The sequence below is a fragment of the Haliotis asinina genome, chromosome 15, assembly GCF_037392515.1.
Source record: "Haliotis asinina isolate JCU_RB_2024 chromosome 15, JCU_Hal_asi_v2, whole genome shotgun sequence".
Taxonomy (NCBI): domain Eukaryota; kingdom Metazoa; phylum Mollusca; class Gastropoda; order Lepetellida; family Haliotidae; genus Haliotis; species Haliotis asinina.
This window is the reverse complement of record NC_090294.1, coordinates 17,312,831-17,331,915: the sequence shown is the minus strand read 5'-3', so window position 1 is coordinate 17,331,915 and position 19,085 is coordinate 17,312,831. Positions and strand designations below refer to the sequence as shown.

At 39.7% G+C, this 19,085-nt stretch overlaps 1 protein-coding gene across 1 annotated transcript in view; it reads left to right on the top strand.

Annotated features, from left to right (window-relative positions):
• The window catches only part of LOC137265622 (suppressor of fused homolog), a 43,921-nt gene that overhangs the window by 19,228 nt on the left and 5,608 nt on the right, over nucleotides 1–19,085 (top strand). Inside the window, exons 2-11 of the mRNA XM_067801053.1 lie at nucleotides 11,843–11,977; nucleotides 14,766–14,902; nucleotides 15,334–15,476; nucleotides 16,232–16,317; nucleotides 16,486–16,558; nucleotides 16,727–16,916; nucleotides 17,072–17,165; nucleotides 17,304–17,450; nucleotides 18,219–18,357; nucleotides 18,731–18,799. Of these exons, the coding sequence (XP_067657154.1) occupies nucleotides 11,843–11,977; nucleotides 14,766–14,902; nucleotides 15,334–15,476; nucleotides 16,232–16,317; nucleotides 16,486–16,558; nucleotides 16,727–16,916; nucleotides 17,072–17,165; nucleotides 17,304–17,450; nucleotides 18,219–18,357; nucleotides 18,731–18,799 (1,213 nt within the window). The remainder of the gene's footprint in view (nucleotides 1–11,842; nucleotides 11,978–14,765; nucleotides 14,903–15,333; nucleotides 15,477–16,231; nucleotides 16,318–16,485; nucleotides 16,559–16,726; nucleotides 16,917–17,071; nucleotides 17,166–17,303; nucleotides 17,451–18,218; nucleotides 18,358–18,730; nucleotides 18,800–19,085) is intronic.

The window sequence follows — 19,085 nt, the reverse complement described above, 5'->3', positions numbered from 1 at the left end:
TGCAGAAAGAGCTTGGCAGTAGGGAAAATAATGTGGTTAAGGGACTGTGAGACAGACTACATTGCAGAAAGAGCTTGGCAGTAGGGAAAATAATGTGGTTAAGGGACTGTGAGACAGACTACATTGCAGAAAGAGCTTGGCAGTAGGGAAAATAATGTGGTTAAGGGACTGTGAGACAGACTACATTGCAGAAAGAGCTTGGCAGTAGGGAAAATAATGTGGTTAAGGGACTGTGAGACAGACTACATTGCAGAAAGAGCTTGGCAGTAGGGAAAATAATGTGGTTAAGGGACTGTGAGACAGACTACATTGTAGAAAGAGCTTGGCAGTAGGGAAAATAATGTGGTTAAGGGACTGTGAGACAGACTACATTGCAGAAAGAGCTTGGCAGTAGGGAAAATAATGTGGTTAAGGGACTGTGAGACAGACTACATTGCAGAAAGAGCTTGGCAGTAGGGAAAATAATGTGGTTAAGGGACTGTGAGACAGACTACATTGCAGAAAGAGCTTGGCAGTGGGGAAAATAATGTGGTTAAGGGACTGTGAGACAGACTACATTGCAGAAAGAGCTTGGCAGTAGGGAAAATAATGTGGTTAAGTGACTGTGAGACAGACTACATTGCAGAAAGAGCTTGGCAGTGGGGAAAATAATGTGGTTAAGTGACTGTGAGACAGACTACATTGCAGAAAGAGCTTGGCAGTAGGGAAAATAATGTGGTTAAGTGACTGTGAGACAGACTACATTGCAGAAAGAGCTTGGCAGTAGGGAAAATAATGTGGTTAAGGGACTGTGAGACAGACTACATTGCAGAAAGAGCTTGGCAGTAGGGAAAATAATGTGGTTAAGTGACTGTGAGACAGACTACATTGCAGAAAGAGCTTGGCAGTAGGGAAAATAATGTGATTAAGGGACTGTGAGACAGACTACATTGTAGAAAGAGCTTGGCAGTAGGGAAAATAATGTGGTTAAGTGACTGTGAGACAGACTACATTGCAGAAAGAGCTTGGCAGTAGGGAAAATAATGTGGTTAAGGGACTGTGAGACAGACTACATTGCAGAAAGAGCTTGGCAGTAGGGAAAATAATGTGGTTAAGGGACTGTGAGACAGACTACATTGCAGAAAGAGCTTGGCAGTAGGGAAAATAATGTGGTTAAGGGACTGTGAGACAGACTACATTGCAGAAAGAGCTTGGCAGTGGGGAAAATAATGTGGTTAAGGGACTGTGAGACAGACTACATTGCAGAAAGAGCTTGGCAGTAGGGAAAATAATGTGGTTAAGGGACTGTGAGACAGACTACATTGCAGAAAGAGCTTGGCAGTGGGGAAAATAATGTGGTTAAGGGACTGTGAGACAGACTACATTGCAGAAAGAGCTTGGCAGTGGGGAAAATAATGTGGTTAAGGGACTGTGAGACAGACTACATTGCAGAAAGAGCTTGGCAGTAGGGAAAATAATGTGGTTAAGGGACTGTGAGACAGACTACATTGCAGAAAGAGCTAGGCAGTAGGGAAAATAATGTGGTTAAGTGACTGTGAGACAGACTACATTGCAGAAAGAGCTAGGCAGTAGGGAAAATAATGTGGTTAAGTGACTGTGAGACAGACTACATTGCAGAAAGAGCTTGGCAGTAGGGAAAATAATGTGGTTAAGGGACTGTGAGACAGACTACATTGCAGAAAGAGCTTGGCAGTAGGGAAAATAATGTGGTTAAGGGACTGTGAGACAGACTACATTGCAGAAAGAGCTTGGCAGTAGGGAAAATAATGTGGTTAAGTGACTGTGAGACAGACTACATTGCAGAAAGAGCTTGGCAGTAGGGAAAATAATGTGGTTAAGGGACTGTGAGACAGACTACATTGCAGAAAGAGCTTGGCAGTAGGGAAAATAATGTGGTTAAGGGACTGTGAGACAGACTACATTGCAGAAAGAGCTTGGCAGTAGGGAAAATAATGTGGTTAAGGGACTGTGAGACAGACTACATTGCAGAAAGAGCTTGGCAGTAGGGAAAATAATGTGGTTAAGGGACTGTGAGACAGACTACATTGCAGAAAGAGCTTGGCAGTAGGGAAAATAATGTGGTTAAGGGACTGTGAGACAGACTACATTGCAGAAAGAGCTTGGCAGTAGGGAAAATAATGTGGTTAAGGGACTGTGAGACAGACTACATTGCAGAAAGAGCTTGGCAGTAGGGAAAATAATGTGGTTAAGGGACTGTGAGACAGACTACATTGTAGAAAGAGCTTGGCAGTAGGGAAAATAATGTGGTTAAGGGACTGTGAGACAGACTACATTGCAGAAAGAGCTTGGCAGTAGGGAAAATAATGTGGTTAAGGGACTGTGAGACAGACTACATTGCAGAAAGAGCTTGGCAGTAGGGAAAATAATGTGGTTAAGGGACTGTGAGACAGACTACATTGCAGAAAGAGCTTGGCAGTGGGGAAAATAATGTGGTTAAGGGACTGTGAGACAGACTACATTGCAGAAAGAGCTTGGCAGTGGGGAAAATAATGTGGTTAAGGGACTGTGAGACAGACTACATTGCAGAAAGAGCTTGGCAGTAGGGAAAATAATGTGGTTAAGTGACTGTGAGACAGACTACATTGCAGAAAGAGCTTGGCAGTGGGGAAAATAATGTGGTTAAGTGACTGTGAGACAGACTACATTGCAGAAAGAGCTTGGCAGTAGGGAAAATAATGTGGTTAAGTGACTGTGAGACAGACTACATTGCAGAAAGAGCTTGGCAGTAGGGAAAATAATGTGGTTAAGGGACTGTGAGACAGACTACATTGCAGAAAGAGCTTGGCAGTAGGGAAAATAATGTGGTTAAGGGACTGTGAGACAGACTACATTGCAGAAAGAGCTTGGCAGTAGGGAAAATAATGTGGTTAAGTGACTGTGAGACAGACTACATTGCAGAAAGAGCTTGGCAGTAGGGAAAATAATGTGGTTAAGGGACTGTGAGACAGACTACATTGCAGAAAGAGCTTGGCAGTAGGGAAAATAATGTGGTTAAGTGACTGTGAGACAGACTACATTGCAGAAAGAGCTTGGCAGTAGGGAAAATAATGTGGTTAAGGGACTGTGAGACAGACTACATTGCAGAAAGAGCTTGGCAGTAGGGAAAATAATGTGGTTAAGGGACTGTGAGACAGACTACATTGCAGAAAGAGCTTGGCAGTAGGGAAAATAATGTGGTTAAGGGACTGTGAGACAGACTACATTGCAGAAAGAGCTTGGCAGTAGGGAAAATAATGTGGTTAAGGGACTGTGAGACAGACTACATTGCAGAAAGAGCTTGGCAGTAGGGAAAATAATGTGGTTAAGTGACTGTGAGACAGACTACATTGCAGAAAGAGCTTGGCAGTAGGGAAAATAATGTGGTTAAGTGACTGTGAGACAGACTACATTGCAGAAAGAGCTTGGCAGTAGGGAAAATAATGTGGTTAAGGGACTGTGAGACAGACTACATTGCAGAAAGAGCTTGGCAGTAGGGAAAATAATGTGGTTAAGGGACTGTGAGACAGACTACATTGCAGAAAGAGCTTGGCAGTAGGGAAAATAATGTGGTTAAGTGACTGTGAGACAGACTACATTGCAGAAAGAGCTTGGCAGTAGGAAAAATAATGTGGTTAAGGGACTGTGAGACAGACTACATTGCAGAAAGAGCTTGGCAGTAGGGAAAATAATGTGGTTAAGGGACTGTGAGACAGACTACATTGCAGAAAGAGCTTGGCAGTAGGGAAAATAATGTGGTTAAGGGACTGTGAGACAGACTACATTGCAGAAAGAGCTTGGCAGTAGGGAAAATAATGTGGTTAAGGGACTGTGAGACAGACTACATTGCAGAAAGAGCTTGGCAATAGGGAAAATAATGTGGTTAAGTGACTGTGAGACAGACTACATTGCAGAAAGAGCTTGGCAGTAGGGAAAATAATGTGGTTAAGTGACTGTGAGACAGACTACATTGCAGAAAGAGCTTGGCAATAGGGAAAATAATGTGGTTAAGGGACTGTGAGACAGACTACATTGCAGAAAGAGCTTGGCAGTAGGGAAAATAATGTGGTTAAGGGACTGTGAGACAGACTACATTGCAGAAAGAACTTGGCAGTAGGGAAAATAATGTGGTTAAGGGACTGTGAGACAGACTACATTGCAGAAAGAGCTTGGCAGTAGGGAAAATAATGTGGTTAAGGGACTGTGAGACAGACTACATTGCAGAAAGAGCTTGGCAGTAGGGAAAATAATGTGGTTAAGTGACTGTGAGACAGACTACATTGCAGAAAGAGCTTGGCAGTAGGGAAAATAATGTGGTTAAGGGACTGTGAGACAGACTACATTGCAGAAAGAGCTTGGCAGTAGGGAAAATAATGTGGTTAAGTGACTGTGAGACAGACTACATTGCAGAAAGAGCTTGGCAGTAGGGAAAATAATGTGGTTAAGTGACTGTGAGACAGACTACATTGCAGAAAGAGCTTGGCAGTAGGGAAAATAATGTGGTTAAGGGACTGTGAGACAGACTACATTGCAGAAAGAGCTTGGCAGTAGGGAAAATAATGTGGTTAAGGGACTGTGAGACAGACTACATTGCAGAAAGAGCTTGGCAGTAGGGAAAATAATGTGGTTAAGGGACTGTGAGACAGACTACATTGCAGAAAGAGCTTGGCAGTAGGGAAAATAATGTGGTTAAGTGACTGTGAGACAGACTACATTGCAGAAAGAGCTTGGCAGTAGGGAAAATAATGTGGTTAAGGGACTGTGAGACAGACTACATTGTAGAAAGAGCTTGGCAGTAGGGAAAATAATGTGGTTAAGGGACTGTGAGACAGACTACATTGCAGAAAGAGCTTGGCAGTAGGGAAAATAATGTGGTTAAGTGACTGTGAGACAGACTACATTGCAGAAAGAGCTTGGCAGTAGGGAAAATAATGTGGTTAAGTGACTGTGAGACAGACTACATTGCAGAAAGAGCTTGGCAGTGGGGAAAATAATGTGGTTAAGTGACTGTGAGACAGACTACATTGCAGAAAGAGCTTGGCAGTAGGGAAAATAATGTGGTTAAGGGACTGTGAGACAGACTACATTGCAGAAAGAGCTTGGCAGTAGGGAAAATAATGTGGTTAAGGGACTGTGAGACAGACTACATTGCAGAAAGAGCTTGGCAGTAGGGAAAATAATGTGGTTAAGTGACTGTGAGACAGACTACATTGCAGAAAGAGCTTGGCAGTAGGGAAAATAATGTGGTTAAGTGACTGTGAGACAGACTACATTGCAGAAAGAGCTTGGCAGTGGGGAAAATAATGTGGTTAAGTGACTGTGAGACAGACTACATTGCAGAAAGAGCTTGGCAATAGGGAAAATAATGTGGTTAAGTGACTGTGAGACAGACTACATTGCAGAAAGAGCTTGGCAGTGGGGAAAATAATGTGGTTAAGTGACTGTGAGACAGACTACATTGCAGAAAGAGCTTGGCAATAGGGAAAATAATGTGGTTAAGGGACTGTGAGACAGACTACATTGCAGAAAGAGCTTGGCAGTGGGGAAAATAATGTGGTTAAGTGACTGTGAGACAGACTACATTGCAGAAAGAGCTTGGCAATAGGGAAAATAATGTGGTTAAGTGACTGTGAGACAGACTACATTGCAGAGAGAGCTTGGCAATAGGGAAAATAATGTGGTTAAGTGACTGTGAGACAGACTACATTGTAGAAAGAGCTTGGCAGTAGGGAAAATAATGTGGTTAAGTGACTGTGAGACAGACTACATTGCAGAAAGAGCTTGGCAATAGTGAAAATAATGTGGTTAAGTGACTGTGAGACAGACTACATTGCAGAAAGAGCTTGGCAATAGGGAAAATAATGTGGTTAAGTGACTGTGAGACAGACTACATTGCAGAGAGAGCTTGGCAATAGGGAAAATAATGTGGTTAAGTGACTGTGAGACAGACTTCATTGTAGAAAGAGCTTGGCAGTAGGGAAAATAATGTGGTTAAGGGACTGTGAGACAGACTACATTGCAGAAAGAACTTGGCAGTAGGGAAAATAATGTGGTTAAGGGACTGTGAGACAGACTACATTGTAGAAAGAGCTTGGCAGTAGGGAAAATAATGTGGTTAAGTGACTGTGAGACAGACTACATTGCAGAAAGAGCTTGGCAATAGGGAAAATAATGTGGTTAAGTGACTGTGAGACAGACTACATTGTAGAAAGAGCTTGGCAGTAGGGAAAATAATGTGGTTAAGGGACTGTGAGACAGACTACATTGCAGAAAGAACTTGGCAGTAGGGAAAATAATGTGGTTAAGTGACTGTGAGACAGACTACATTGCAGAAAGAGCTTGGCAGTAGGGAAAATAATGTGGTTAAGTGACTGTGAGACAGACTACATTGTAGAAAGAGCTTGGCAGTAGGGAAAATAATGTGGTTAAGGGACTGTGAGACAGACTACATTGTAGAAAGAGCTTGGCAGTAGGGAAAATAATGTGGTTAAGTGACTGTGAGACAGACTACATTGCAGAAAGAGCTTGGCAGTAGGGAAAATAATGTGGTTAAGGGACTGTGAGACAGACTACATTGCAGAAAGAGCTTGGCAGTAGGGAAAATAATGTGGTTAAGTGACTGTGAGACAGACTACATTGCAGAAAGAGCTTGGCAGTAGGGAAAATAATGTGGTTAAGTGACTGTGAGACAGACTACATTGCAGAAAGAGCTTGGCAGTAGGGAAAATAATGTGGTTAAGGGACTGTGAGACAGACTACATTGCAGAAAGAGCTTGGCAGTAGGGAAAATAATGTGGTTCAGGGACTGTGAGACAGACTACATTGCAGAAAGAGCTTGGCAGTAGGGAAAATAATGTGGTTAAGTGACTGTGAGACAGACTACATTGTAGAAAGAGCTTGGCAGTAGGGAAAATAATGTGGTTAAGTGACTGTGAGACAGACTACATTGCAGAAAGAGCTTGGCAGTAGGGAAAATAATGTGGTTAAGGGACTGTGAGACAGACTACATTGCAGAAAGAGCTTGGCAGTAGGGAAAATAATGTGGTTAAGGGACTGTGAGACAGACTACATTGCAGAAAGAGCTTGGCAGTAGGGAAAATAATGTGGTTAAGGGACTGTGAGACAGACTACATTGCAGAAAGAGCTTGGCAGTAGGGAAAATAATGTGGTTAAGTGACTGTGAGACAGACTACATTGCAGAAAGAGCTTGGCAATAGGGAAAATAATGTGGTTAAGGGACTGTGAGACAGACTACATTGCAGAAAGAGCTTGGCAGTAGGGAAAATAATGTGGTTAAGTGACTGTGAGACAGACTACATTGCAGAAAGAGCTTGGCAATAGGGAAAATAATGTGGTTAAGTGACTGTGAGACAGACTACATTGCAGAAAGAGCTTGGCAGTAGGGAAAATAATGTGGTTAAGGGACTGTGAGACAGACTACATTGCAGAAAGAGCTTGGCAGTAGGGAAAATAATGTGGTTAAGTGACTGTGAGACAGACTACATTGCAGAAAGAGCTTGGCAGTAGGGAAAATAATGTGGTTAAGGGACTGTGAGACAGACTACATTGCAGAAAGAGCTTGGCAGTAGGGAAAATAATGTGGTTAAGGGACTGTGAGACAGACTACATTGCAGAAAGAGCTTGGCAGTAGGGAAAATAATGTGGTTAAGTGACTGTGAGACAGACTACATTGCAGAAAGAGCTTGGCAATAGGGAAAATAATGTGGTTAAGGGACTGTGAGACAGACTACATTGCAGAAAGAGCTTGGCAGTAGGGAAAATAATGTGGTTAAGTGACTGTGAGACAGACTACATTGCAGAAAGAGCTTGGCAGTAGGGAAAATAATGTGGTTAAGTGACTGTGAGACAGACTACATTGCAGAAAGAGCTTGGCAGTAGGGAAAATAATGTGGTTAAGGGACTGTGAGACAGACTACATTGCAGAAAGAGCTTGGCAGTAGGGAAAATAATGTGGTAATGTGACTGTGAGACAGACTACATGGCAGAAAGAGCTTGGCAGTAGGGAAAATAATGTGGTTAAGGGACTGTGAGACAGACTACATTGCAGAAAGAGCTTGGCAGTAGGGAAAATAATTTGGTTAAGTGACTGTGAGACAGACTACATTGCAGAAAGAGCTTGGCAATAGGGAAAATAATGTGGTTCAGGGACTGTGAGACAGACTACATTGCATGGAGGGCTAGGCAGTAAGGAAAATAATTTGGTTCAGGGACTGTGAGACAGACTACATTGCAGGGAGGGCTAGGCAGTAGGGAAAATAATTTGGTTCAGGGACTGTGAGACAGACTACATTGCAGGGAGGGCTAGGCAGTAAGGAAAATAATTTGGTTGAGGGACTGTGAGACAGACTACATTGCAGGGAGGGCTAGGCAGTAAGGAAAATAATTTGGTTCAGGGACTGTGAGACAGACTACATTGCAGGGAGGGCTAGGCAGTAAGGAAAATAATTTGGTTCAGAGACTGTGAGACAGACTACATTGCAGGGAGGGCTAGGCAGTAGGGAAAATAATTTGGTTCAGGGACTGTGAGACATACTAATGTTCTATTCATAGTGTAGTGTTTGTTCGCCTTTGCTTATAAAAAAGGAAGAAAAATATTTTTGTTGGCATTTCTTTTGGATGGTTAAAATTCTTGTGTGTAATGGCAACTGATAAGGAAGACAGTGTAATGGAAGCAGCAGTCATGTTTTTGAAGATGATATTGCCCCACCTCAACGGACCATCAAAATTATTTCAGATTGGGTTGTATAAAAATTTTATCATTTGTCATGCACAATACTATATCTGTTACCTAGGTGTACATGTGCATTCTGTCACCATGACTGGTTAGTTAGATATTGTTTAATGTCGCACTCAGCTATATTACAGCTACATGCCAGTGGTCTGTAAATAATTAAGTCTCGACAGGACAGTCCAGTGAACAACAGTATGAGCACGGGTTTGTCAACATGAAACTGTGCGAGCGGTTAACATTTGGCAGCATGTTGTTTAATTTTGAGTTTATGTATTGACCAGCCATTTCTAAAGCCAATTACAGTTATAGAAATAATAGAATAAAAAAAAAATGTTGGCCGCCTCATTACCTTTTGATTGGTCACTTAAGTGTGAAACTATAAAATACAACAAAAGAAGTGCAAAGAAGTTTAAATATTGACTCTGAACATAAACTAACAGATTTAAAGGAATTTAATTTACCTATAAAATCCCTTTACCCCTGGATGCATCTACAGCTCAGCTCGATAAATTTATTACCTCTCTTGGCTGGCTTTTTATCCAATCAGGTGTCTACGCTGGGAAGTTGAGCGAACCAATCACAACTCCCTTTCGCTTTTTAAATTCTCTAACCAATTAAACTTGGCAAACAAACTGTGCAGAGGTTCTCTGAAAGAAGTAGATGGATTTCTTGCATATGTTTTCAAAAAGGTTTCAGACCTATAAATTTGTCTGTATGATTTCCCCAATTTGTGAATCGCACGGCGAGCAAACCTTCGCAGTTGCAACTGCTACCCTTGTTGACAATGGCAAGTTTGGTTATAATGGCAGCCTTGCTGATTGGCTACTTTGAGAATGCAGAGCCAGCAAAGGGAGGCAATAATATTATTGGGCTGACCCGTAGAGGCATCCAGGGTATAGTGGAGACTTATAAGAACGTATACCCTAGAGATATCGATGATGCTATACAGGGTGCATGTTGACATAAGAAAATTCATGTTGCACAAAAAAGACCTATGAATTTATCAAGTTTGATTCTAGGTGCATAAACGTGTTGTGATAAATAATTTTCTTTGAAGACTGCTTCAAGATGTTTAATTGTTTGACCTATAAAACAGTACTTATGCATTGTCACCAATGTTGAGTGAAATTATTATCGTTATCTTTAGTGAGACCATCTAAATACATAACATGACATAGTGTTCGATTTCAGCCTTCCAAATGTTGAGTGAAATTATTATCGTTATCTTTAGTGAGACCATCTAAATACATAACATGACATAGTGTTCGATTTCAGCCTTCCATACATTACAATGTCAAATAATAATGAATACATATCAACGTCCCTTTTGAAAATACTGGTACACTGAGATATTCAAGATCATGGAGATTTTTATCTTGTTGGCAAAGATAATGTTAGATTGAACTGAAATTCTGAAATGAGCAAGTGATTTCTGTCACCAAAAAAAGCAGAAAATTTATGACCAGCTTTTACATAATGTGGGTATTATCCACAAATCGTGATCTTAGCGACATTCAACACAATGGATGACTGCAAACTTGTAATAAATATATGGGGGAGGTGATTGATTGGTCTGTTTGTAATGAGACTTAAAATAAATCACAGATGAAAGAGCACATGGACAAACTGATAAATTGCAACACAAAAGTCAGGCCTGCTTCTGTCGTGATTCTATGTTGAGAAATATTTTACGTCTAACATTAGAAGTACCATTAATTATTTCTCGTTAACTTATGAACCACCCACACCAGAAGCACAATGGTAATCTGGTTTAGATGAATTGTAAAGTATACGGAAAGTATCATCTCTTTTGAACCAGAGAAAACAGGAACACCATGATTTATGAAGTAAGTTGATTTTCGCAGTTTCTAGCAATATTCCAGAGTAGGCCTTAAATATACCTCACTCGGTGAACCTATGGGGGATTTGAACATGGACTTATGTCAGTATGAGTAAAGGTTTTTACCATTGGGCTATCCCTCTTCCTGTGAGGGCTGATGAGGTAGTGTAGTGGTTTAAGTGTTTGCTCATTTGCTTGAAGACCCAGGTTCAAACTGGAACATGGATACAATGCATGAAGCATATTTCTGTTGTCCCTTGCCTTCATATTGTTGAAATACAACTAAAAACCATGTAAAACTAAGCTTACTGACTCTACCTCCTGTTGATAAGGCACATGTTTGTTGTTTAGCTTCCAAAGGAGCCAAGAAATACTTCAGCGTTCATCCAGTTTTGAGACAGAGAGTGCATGCCATGATATAACCTTGAAAAACAAAACCTGTACAGGTTTTGCCATATAGAACATTTTCCTTTTCTCTTTTTTTACCAACATCAGCACTGACTGAAACATTGCTAAGATCTACTTTCTCAATTACAGAAATATACATACATGTACTCTGAAATAATAAGAGATGAAGTTATTGCCACTGTAAACATGTAAACAATGATAAACAGACCAAACAAAAAATCCCCCAAAAGGCATGTGAAATGCTGACATTCAGCTTTAGTTTCAGGGAATATTTAGGGAATGTAAATTGCCAAAATTAATATTTTAGTCACAACATACCGGTATCTAATCTAACTGCATCACCATTCAGAGCTAAAGTATAGCTGAAATATTGCTGAGTGCGGCGTAAAACTAAACTCACTCACTCACTCACTCACTCACTCACTCACTCACTCACTCACTCACTCACTCACTCACTCACTCACTCACTCAGTGCAAGGGCAAGGGGAATGCGTTTTAAAATATTAATTTACGTTTCTTTTTTGATGTAAAGTTAACATGCAAGATGTATGAAACAAAACAAGATATAGTTTTCTACATGTATGTTAGATTATATGTTTCTTCATTTATACATTTCACAGCTGACATAGAAACTCTAAAAGCATTCAATGTAAGTTTAGATTTTATATGTGAACACATCCTCAGCACTGAAAATTATTTTAGGCATGATTTAAAAAGCAACTTTTTCCCAACAAAATGTTTATTCCATGCTCTGTAATCATGATGCAAGAGCGCTCCTTGGTGCTGCCATACTGGGAGGATGAATTAGCAGGAGGGGGAAACTGATTTCACTGTTTCTGTTTCAGGCTGGGTGGGCCAGACCCAATGGATTATATTAGCATGTACGCCAACCCTGGCGACCTTGGCAGACATATTCCTCCCCACTGGCATTATATCAGTTTCGGGCTTTCCGATCTCCATGGCGACGGCAGAGTACATGAGTAAGTGAAGTTTGTAAAATATGTTTTAATGGTTAAAGGATAGGAGGGTGTGTTGTGTTTCGTTGATTTTTTTTATGAATTTAGTCAGTTTCCATTATTTGTGTGGTATTATAGTTTGTGCTTAGATGTTTTACTATTCTTTATGTTTGAAGAATGTCTTGTGCTGTGTTAGGTGCTTCGAAATTAAATTTAAGAGAAATAGAGATAGTAGAGATAGCAGATGTCGATAAATGTCTCATAGGTGTGGAATTTGTCATTATGGAAAATGTAATATTAAAACATTCGTTATCACATGCTTATCATTTAATACACATGGTGTAATTGGATACAGTTACCAAGGTTATTTTCACATATAATAATGCAACCCAAAGATATTATTGTGAATTTATTTTGTGGAAATTATCATTTTATTGTCAGTGTTTCCTGTGAAATTTCAGCAATTCAGCTATGAGTAGACCATCTTTTTGGTCCGAAATATTGAATTGGGTATTTTTCGGTTGTCTTTGTTCTGTTAACCTGAGGATATGTGATGGAACTGAAACCTTTATTCTTGTCTTTCTCAACAACTGAGATTATCTAATTGAATTTTGTAATATGTTCTACACGAATTTAAGTCTTAGTATAATGTGAAGATATTTGACTGAACAGGCATTTATTTGACTTTGGCTTCAGTGACTAAGGTTGCAGGCTATCAAGCAACTTAATTATTATAGGATTATCTTAAAGCCATAGGATATATTTTGAAAGGTCAGTATTTTTGTCAAAATTGAGAAGCTCACTGATATTTTGTTTAAGACCATACAAATCCTGTAAATCACAAGATTTTGTCTTTGGTGATCAAGGCAGCATTTAGTTTGTGCCTTTGATTGAGTTTCCAATTAATAAATGTTAAGAATTGAAAATTATGAAGGTAATTGTTCTCCACAGGAACATTGCTTTTGTTATTTGTGAAATAATTGTGTGTCTGTGTATCTAATTAAGTTTAAAGAAAGTTCATAAACAATGTGTTCTTCTTGTGTCTATTTATGTATTGTGTAGTAATAGATTTCATACGTGATATATTTGTCTAACAACCTGAATTTGGAACAAATTTACATCAAGTGTCAAGTGTTATCAGGAAACAGAAAGTATGTTGAAATGTGCCAGTCTATCTTCATTTGTTAAATAAGTTACAAATTTTAAAGACTGATAATATTTCACAGTTCTGACTTACCTATCCTTGATTGGATTAAACAGAAAGCAAGCTTATTGATCATGGAAACCAAAGACTAACATTATCTTACTGACAAATATGTAGTTCAAAATCAAGCCCAAATTGAACCTGAGACACTGCTATTTTCAGGCATAGATCTGAGGCATTCTCGACTTGCTAAATCATTTTAGACTTGTGGTGGATCCATATTATTCATGAGTTCTCAAGGATATGTCAAACATACAAGGGGAAACGTAGAGTCAGCATTAACGCTCTGTCAGTGCTCTGTTGATGTGACTCGGCAGATTATTTCCCATTCATCATATGGGTAATAGAATAAGTGACACTTAGCTCAACATTGGATAGACAGAAACAATGACCGTGTTTCTTTGTATAAGACACTGGGATCTGGCTTTTGTTTCAGGTGTGTTAGTACTGATATCGAAGCTCATCAGTTTGGGTGATCTGTAGTAATTAAGCAACTTGTTGTTGATGTCATTAGTGGGAAAATACATTAATAGATTATTTCTGAAATACGACGACTGAATAGGCGTAGATCTTTTAAGACATAGGTTTAGTTGTGAAGATAAATCAGAAATAACTGACAGAAGCTATGTATCTGGCTTGTGTAAGCTATGTAGATGGAAGCATGACATTGTTTCATAAGTTTGGTGTGATTAAACTGTGTTTTGCATGCTATTTTCATCCCCAAATTGCTTGAAGACAGAAAGAAAGGAAATTAGAAATAAGAGTCATTGTTTGTGAATAATGAAATAAATTATGCGTCTTTAGTGAAATAGGGATGTATTAAAAATAACAGTTTTGGGCTATTAGAGACAATTGTAAAGATATTCTCCTATAATATTTTTTTTCTTTATTTATTGTTTAATGCACATTCAGTAATATTCCAACTATATGGCAATGATCTGTAAATAACGGCCTTCGCGATATGAAAGCATGTGGCAACCAAGTCACTGAGCTTAACCCAATCTCTTGAGTCACCTCTTAAGCCTGCTGATACCTATAGTCTGTTTTCGTCAAAAGTGGACTGATGAATTGCAAAATAATTTGAAAACTAGTAAGCATAAAATGCTCAATGAAACACTCATAATCAAAACAATTCCAACTCTGTGAAGTTTTTGCAGATTTAAAAAAAAATTGTTTAACAAACTATTATGACGATATTGACATAGTTTACTGTTTGTTACGACGGAGGAGTGCAGAGAAAGGGACGGACAGGTGTTTGAGAAGCACATGCTCAAGTGCTGACAAAGTTGTTTATTCATTAACCTGTACTGTGCTGTCTCCATCCATTCCAACACACCTGCCTGTCCTTTTCTCTGTACTCCTCCCTCGTTAGAAATAGTGAACTGTGTCAATATTTTGATGATAGTTTGTTGAGCTTTGAAATTTATAAGAATATCTGGTTTACACTGGTTTAAGTTTCGTTTGTGTCAGCTTACTGATTCACAAGTGAGAAAAATGTTGTATAAACGATGGAAAGTGTGAATCTCTTTTCTTTGAGTTCTTTCAAGAACTAGGAAACAGGTGTAGACATCTTTTGTTTGTAACTTTCAAAATGCTGTACTTCTTCAGGACAACTAACAACGAGGGTCCGAGTGGGTATGGCTTTGAGCTGACGTTCCGGTTGAGACGAGAACCAGAAGAAACAAACCCACCGACCTGGCCAGCTGCCCTCATGCAGTCTCTTGCCAGATATGTGTTCCAGTCAGGTAAAATGATGATGATGATGATGATGATGATGATGATGATGATGATGATGATGATGATGGTTGCATGGACGTCATGAAATGTTTGAATGCTAGTTAGATGTGCTACACATACAAGGTCTTTTATTCACCAGATGAAGAAGCAAGAACATTCTCAGAAACATTATGTTCCACATAATACAGAGTGTGAAGCCCTTTTCTGGCATCCCCTGTATATTTCTGGAATATTGCTAAAAGTAGTGTAAAACCATCCTCAGTCTCTTCTCACTCATAATACAGAGGTTAAGATCAATGAATTTCCTTCCTTTAACGTATCACAGTGTCATTACAAATATCATAGGCAGTTTGGTGCCTTCAAGATGTAATGCAAACTGGCCTCTTGCCCAGAGTTTGTAATACTACTTTCTTGACAGCTATATCTGTTTGTCTTTCAGAAAATGTATTATGTAGTGGTGACCATGTGTCGTGGCACACACCCCTCGATGGCAGCGAGTCCCGGATACAACACATGCTGATGACAGAGGACGCTCAGCTGCAGCCAATCACAACTCCCTTTGGTGTTGTCAACTTCGTCCAGGTAATATCATCAGCAATGAGGGCAATATATAGGATGAAACAAGATGGCAAAAACAATTCAGTTTAAAATATAAATAAAATGAAAATCAATGATGAATTAAAGTGATTAAAATTTAGAGGGTTTAGTTTAAAAATATGAAAATCTGAGAGTGTTATAACTGTGTGAGTGGGTATAATTCATCTTCGAACAATATTAAATGTTGTAACTATAACAGCTCAGTTTGGGAGGAAAGCGTTGTTAAAACCCTTGATCTGGAGCATAACGCAGACAGACTGAGGAAGATATCTGTCTGAGATTCAGATCCATGATCAGAAGGTTTTGGCTTGCCAAGGGACACAACGCTGTTACTTTGAGGCACTACACTGAGCTGTTGGCTGTCTTATGGGGTACCTACCTCCTACAACGCACTAAGACATAACTGAGATAGTAGCATAGCTTGTTTTTTGCTTCAATTTGCTTGTTTTTGCTTTGCCCTAGCGAAATTGAGATTCTTAAAATTTTGAAAAATTAAGCCTTTGATAAGGACCTGGTCCCGTTCCCCCATTCCCTATGCTGAGATATTTTGGGTACCTACCTCCCTGATGCACCAAGACTTAACTGAAATACTGTTAAAAACTGTATGAAACCCCACTCACTTACTCATGATACAAGTTGTTAACATTCAGTAATGTTTTTAAAGGTTCTTAGCAAAGGTGTTTAGTTTTAGTCCTCATGTATGTATATCTGGGCTGTATGCTGCTCCCTCTTTGTTGTAGATTGTTGGTGTGTGTGGTGAGGAATTGAAGGCGGCCCAACACTGGAATGGACCAGGAGTTATCGAGCTGTTACGGTCTAAAGCTGTGTGAGTATTCCTGGGTTATGTTTCCAAAATGGCTTCACTTCTATTCTCCCTCATCATTATACTGATGGATTATTGCTGTAAGCAGACTAGAACTGAAAAGCATTTCAGCATGTTTTGAGAGCATTTAGTGATTTTGTAGACTTGAATGTAATCATTTGTTTTGTACAGCGCTGGTGGTGCATGGCTGGTGACTGACATGAGGCGAGGGGAGACCATCTTTGAGATCGAACCATCGCTACAGGTACAGTCTGATTTGTGTTGAAATGTGTAATATTGGCTGAAACTTAACCGAATATCACATAAAAGTGACGTTCGCTCTCTCATATGGCCATCAATAAAATTTGAAGAAAGTGTGATGGTGTGTGTTGGTTCACAATACTGTCATGGCTGCCATGTGCGTCTGCTCCAGGAAACGGTGGATCATGGGATTGAGACTGAGGGGTCTAACCTGAGTGGTGTCAGCAGTAGGTGCTCATGGGAGGAACCAGGTGATCCCGATGCTCACAGTAATTATAACGATGATGATAAGGAGAACCGATTGGTGGAGATCGATCGCCGCGGCAGTGGAGACGTGGACAGAAGGATCATCACTGACTATGGTCAGTAATAAATCATAGTAAAGGTTATAGATGATGAAAACAGAGATAGTGACAAGTATATGACACCTTTTTTTGTGATACCATTTCGTACTGATTTACATTTGGTCATGTGACAATCTCAAAATGAGACTAACAAAAGATCCTTTATGTTTCAGAATCTGAACAAATAAAAGCGACTTTGAAAAAGGGTCTGAGTAATTCACGGTCCAACGTCCCTTCACATGGTGGCAAAGATGATGAGTATGATCAGTGAGTACTTGTGGTTGGATGATTTAATAAAACGATGTTCAATGAAGAATGTCAGGGTTAAATATTTGTTACCCAAAATAATGTTCTGTGCAATAAAAGAATGTTATTTCAGCTTCATAAATTGTGTTTGATTATCAGCAGGAATCAAAATTCGTCCCGGAAAGAGTCGTTTGATAGCACAGTGAGCTCTGAGGGTCCAACAGAACTTATCCGAACACGGACTCTTGATGCCGTCCATCTCAAGTTTAATCTGGAAGCTGGCTCCCTTCTACCACTAGCTCTCAGGTAAATAGTATCATGGCACCCTTCTATTAGTATCTCTCTGATGTTAACATCTGCTTGACAATCTCATGGTAGTCTCCTGTGTCCTAGCTGGTAAGTAGATAGCATTTGGTCTTCCACTTGTTGTCCATAAGTTGTCCAGTAAATAGCACCATATCTTCAGGGTATCACTAGCTCAAGTTAGTAGTAGCTTCCTTCTGTCACTAGTTTTCAGGTACATAGCACTATGTCTCCTTTTACATTAGTTCTCTATAAAATACAACAGAGATCCTTGATTGAGAGATCCCACAAATGGGATAGTCATTTGATTCAGTAGATATGATTAAAACATTCAGTCGTATATACTTCAGTAACCAGTCTTATTGTGATAACTTCTGTTTGTGAAATGGCGCACTCAGCAGTATTTAAGCTACATGACAACAGTCTTTAAAAAAAATGGGTCTTGACATGAGAATCTAGTAATCTATTGAAACTAAACTCACTCACTCACTCTAGTCTAGCCTTATGAGAAAAATGGATAACTGAGGACCTATTAAAACCCAGATCTTCATAGGTTATAACCTAATACGTCATACAGATCTCTCATCCATGCTATGAGTAGCTGTCTGGTGAATAGCATTTGCATCCTCCAATGACCAGCTCCTGGTAATGTTATGGCTGCCCCCATGCTTATGGATAGAGGACTGTGTCATACCTCCCTCCGGAACTAGCTGTCAGGTAAATAGCATCATAACTTCCTGTTCTGATTGCCTTGCATGTCTCTGATTCTAGGGGCAGGTTAAAACATGGTCGCCACTTTACCTTCAAGAGTGTCCTAAATGACGTTGCTATCACCCTAGTCTCCCCCAGCGTTGTTGGCTCCATTGCAGATGAGGAACACCCCTACGCTGCACACGGCACATGGCTACAGGTAGGGGGCACTTGATGATATTCCAGCCTTCATAATCTTCATTTCATAGAAATTTCAGACATATTTTTGATTTGAATGTTTGCTTGTTTCTTAATTTCACATTGACAAGGCCATATTGTTGTTGTGTGGCCATTCAGAGATGATATGTACATTGTTCAACACTGCATTCATTATTATTCCAACAGTTCAAAAACAGTCTATAAATGACCAGTCTGGGTCTGACAATCCTGTGATTGATGTCACTATGTTGGCATGCAATAACAATACAATCAGTTACAGTTATTGATTATAGAATCTGAAAGAAGCTTTTCAGACAAACTGCTGAAAATAAATTCTGAATCCATGTTTGAATATTTGAATGTTTTTTTTTCAGGTTTTGATTTCTGATGATTTCATAAGCGACATGTGCCAAGACATAGAGGAATTAACCTGCCCTGATGAGGTGAGGGAATATATCACTTTGCACAGTGGTTATAACTGGTATTGTAGTGAAATTGGTCTACAGATGGTACAGAATGTTAGTAGCTTCACTGGTATGAGGGGGTGATTGGGTAGCTAAGTGGTTAAAGCATTTCTTGTTTGGATTCAGTTGGCAACATGGGTACAATGTGTGAAGCTCATTTCTTTTGTTAACTGTAATAGCGTTAGAAGCATAAAACCAGGGACGGATACAGGTTTTGAGAAAAAGGGGTGCACACTATTGAGAAAATGGGGGATTCTGACTTCAT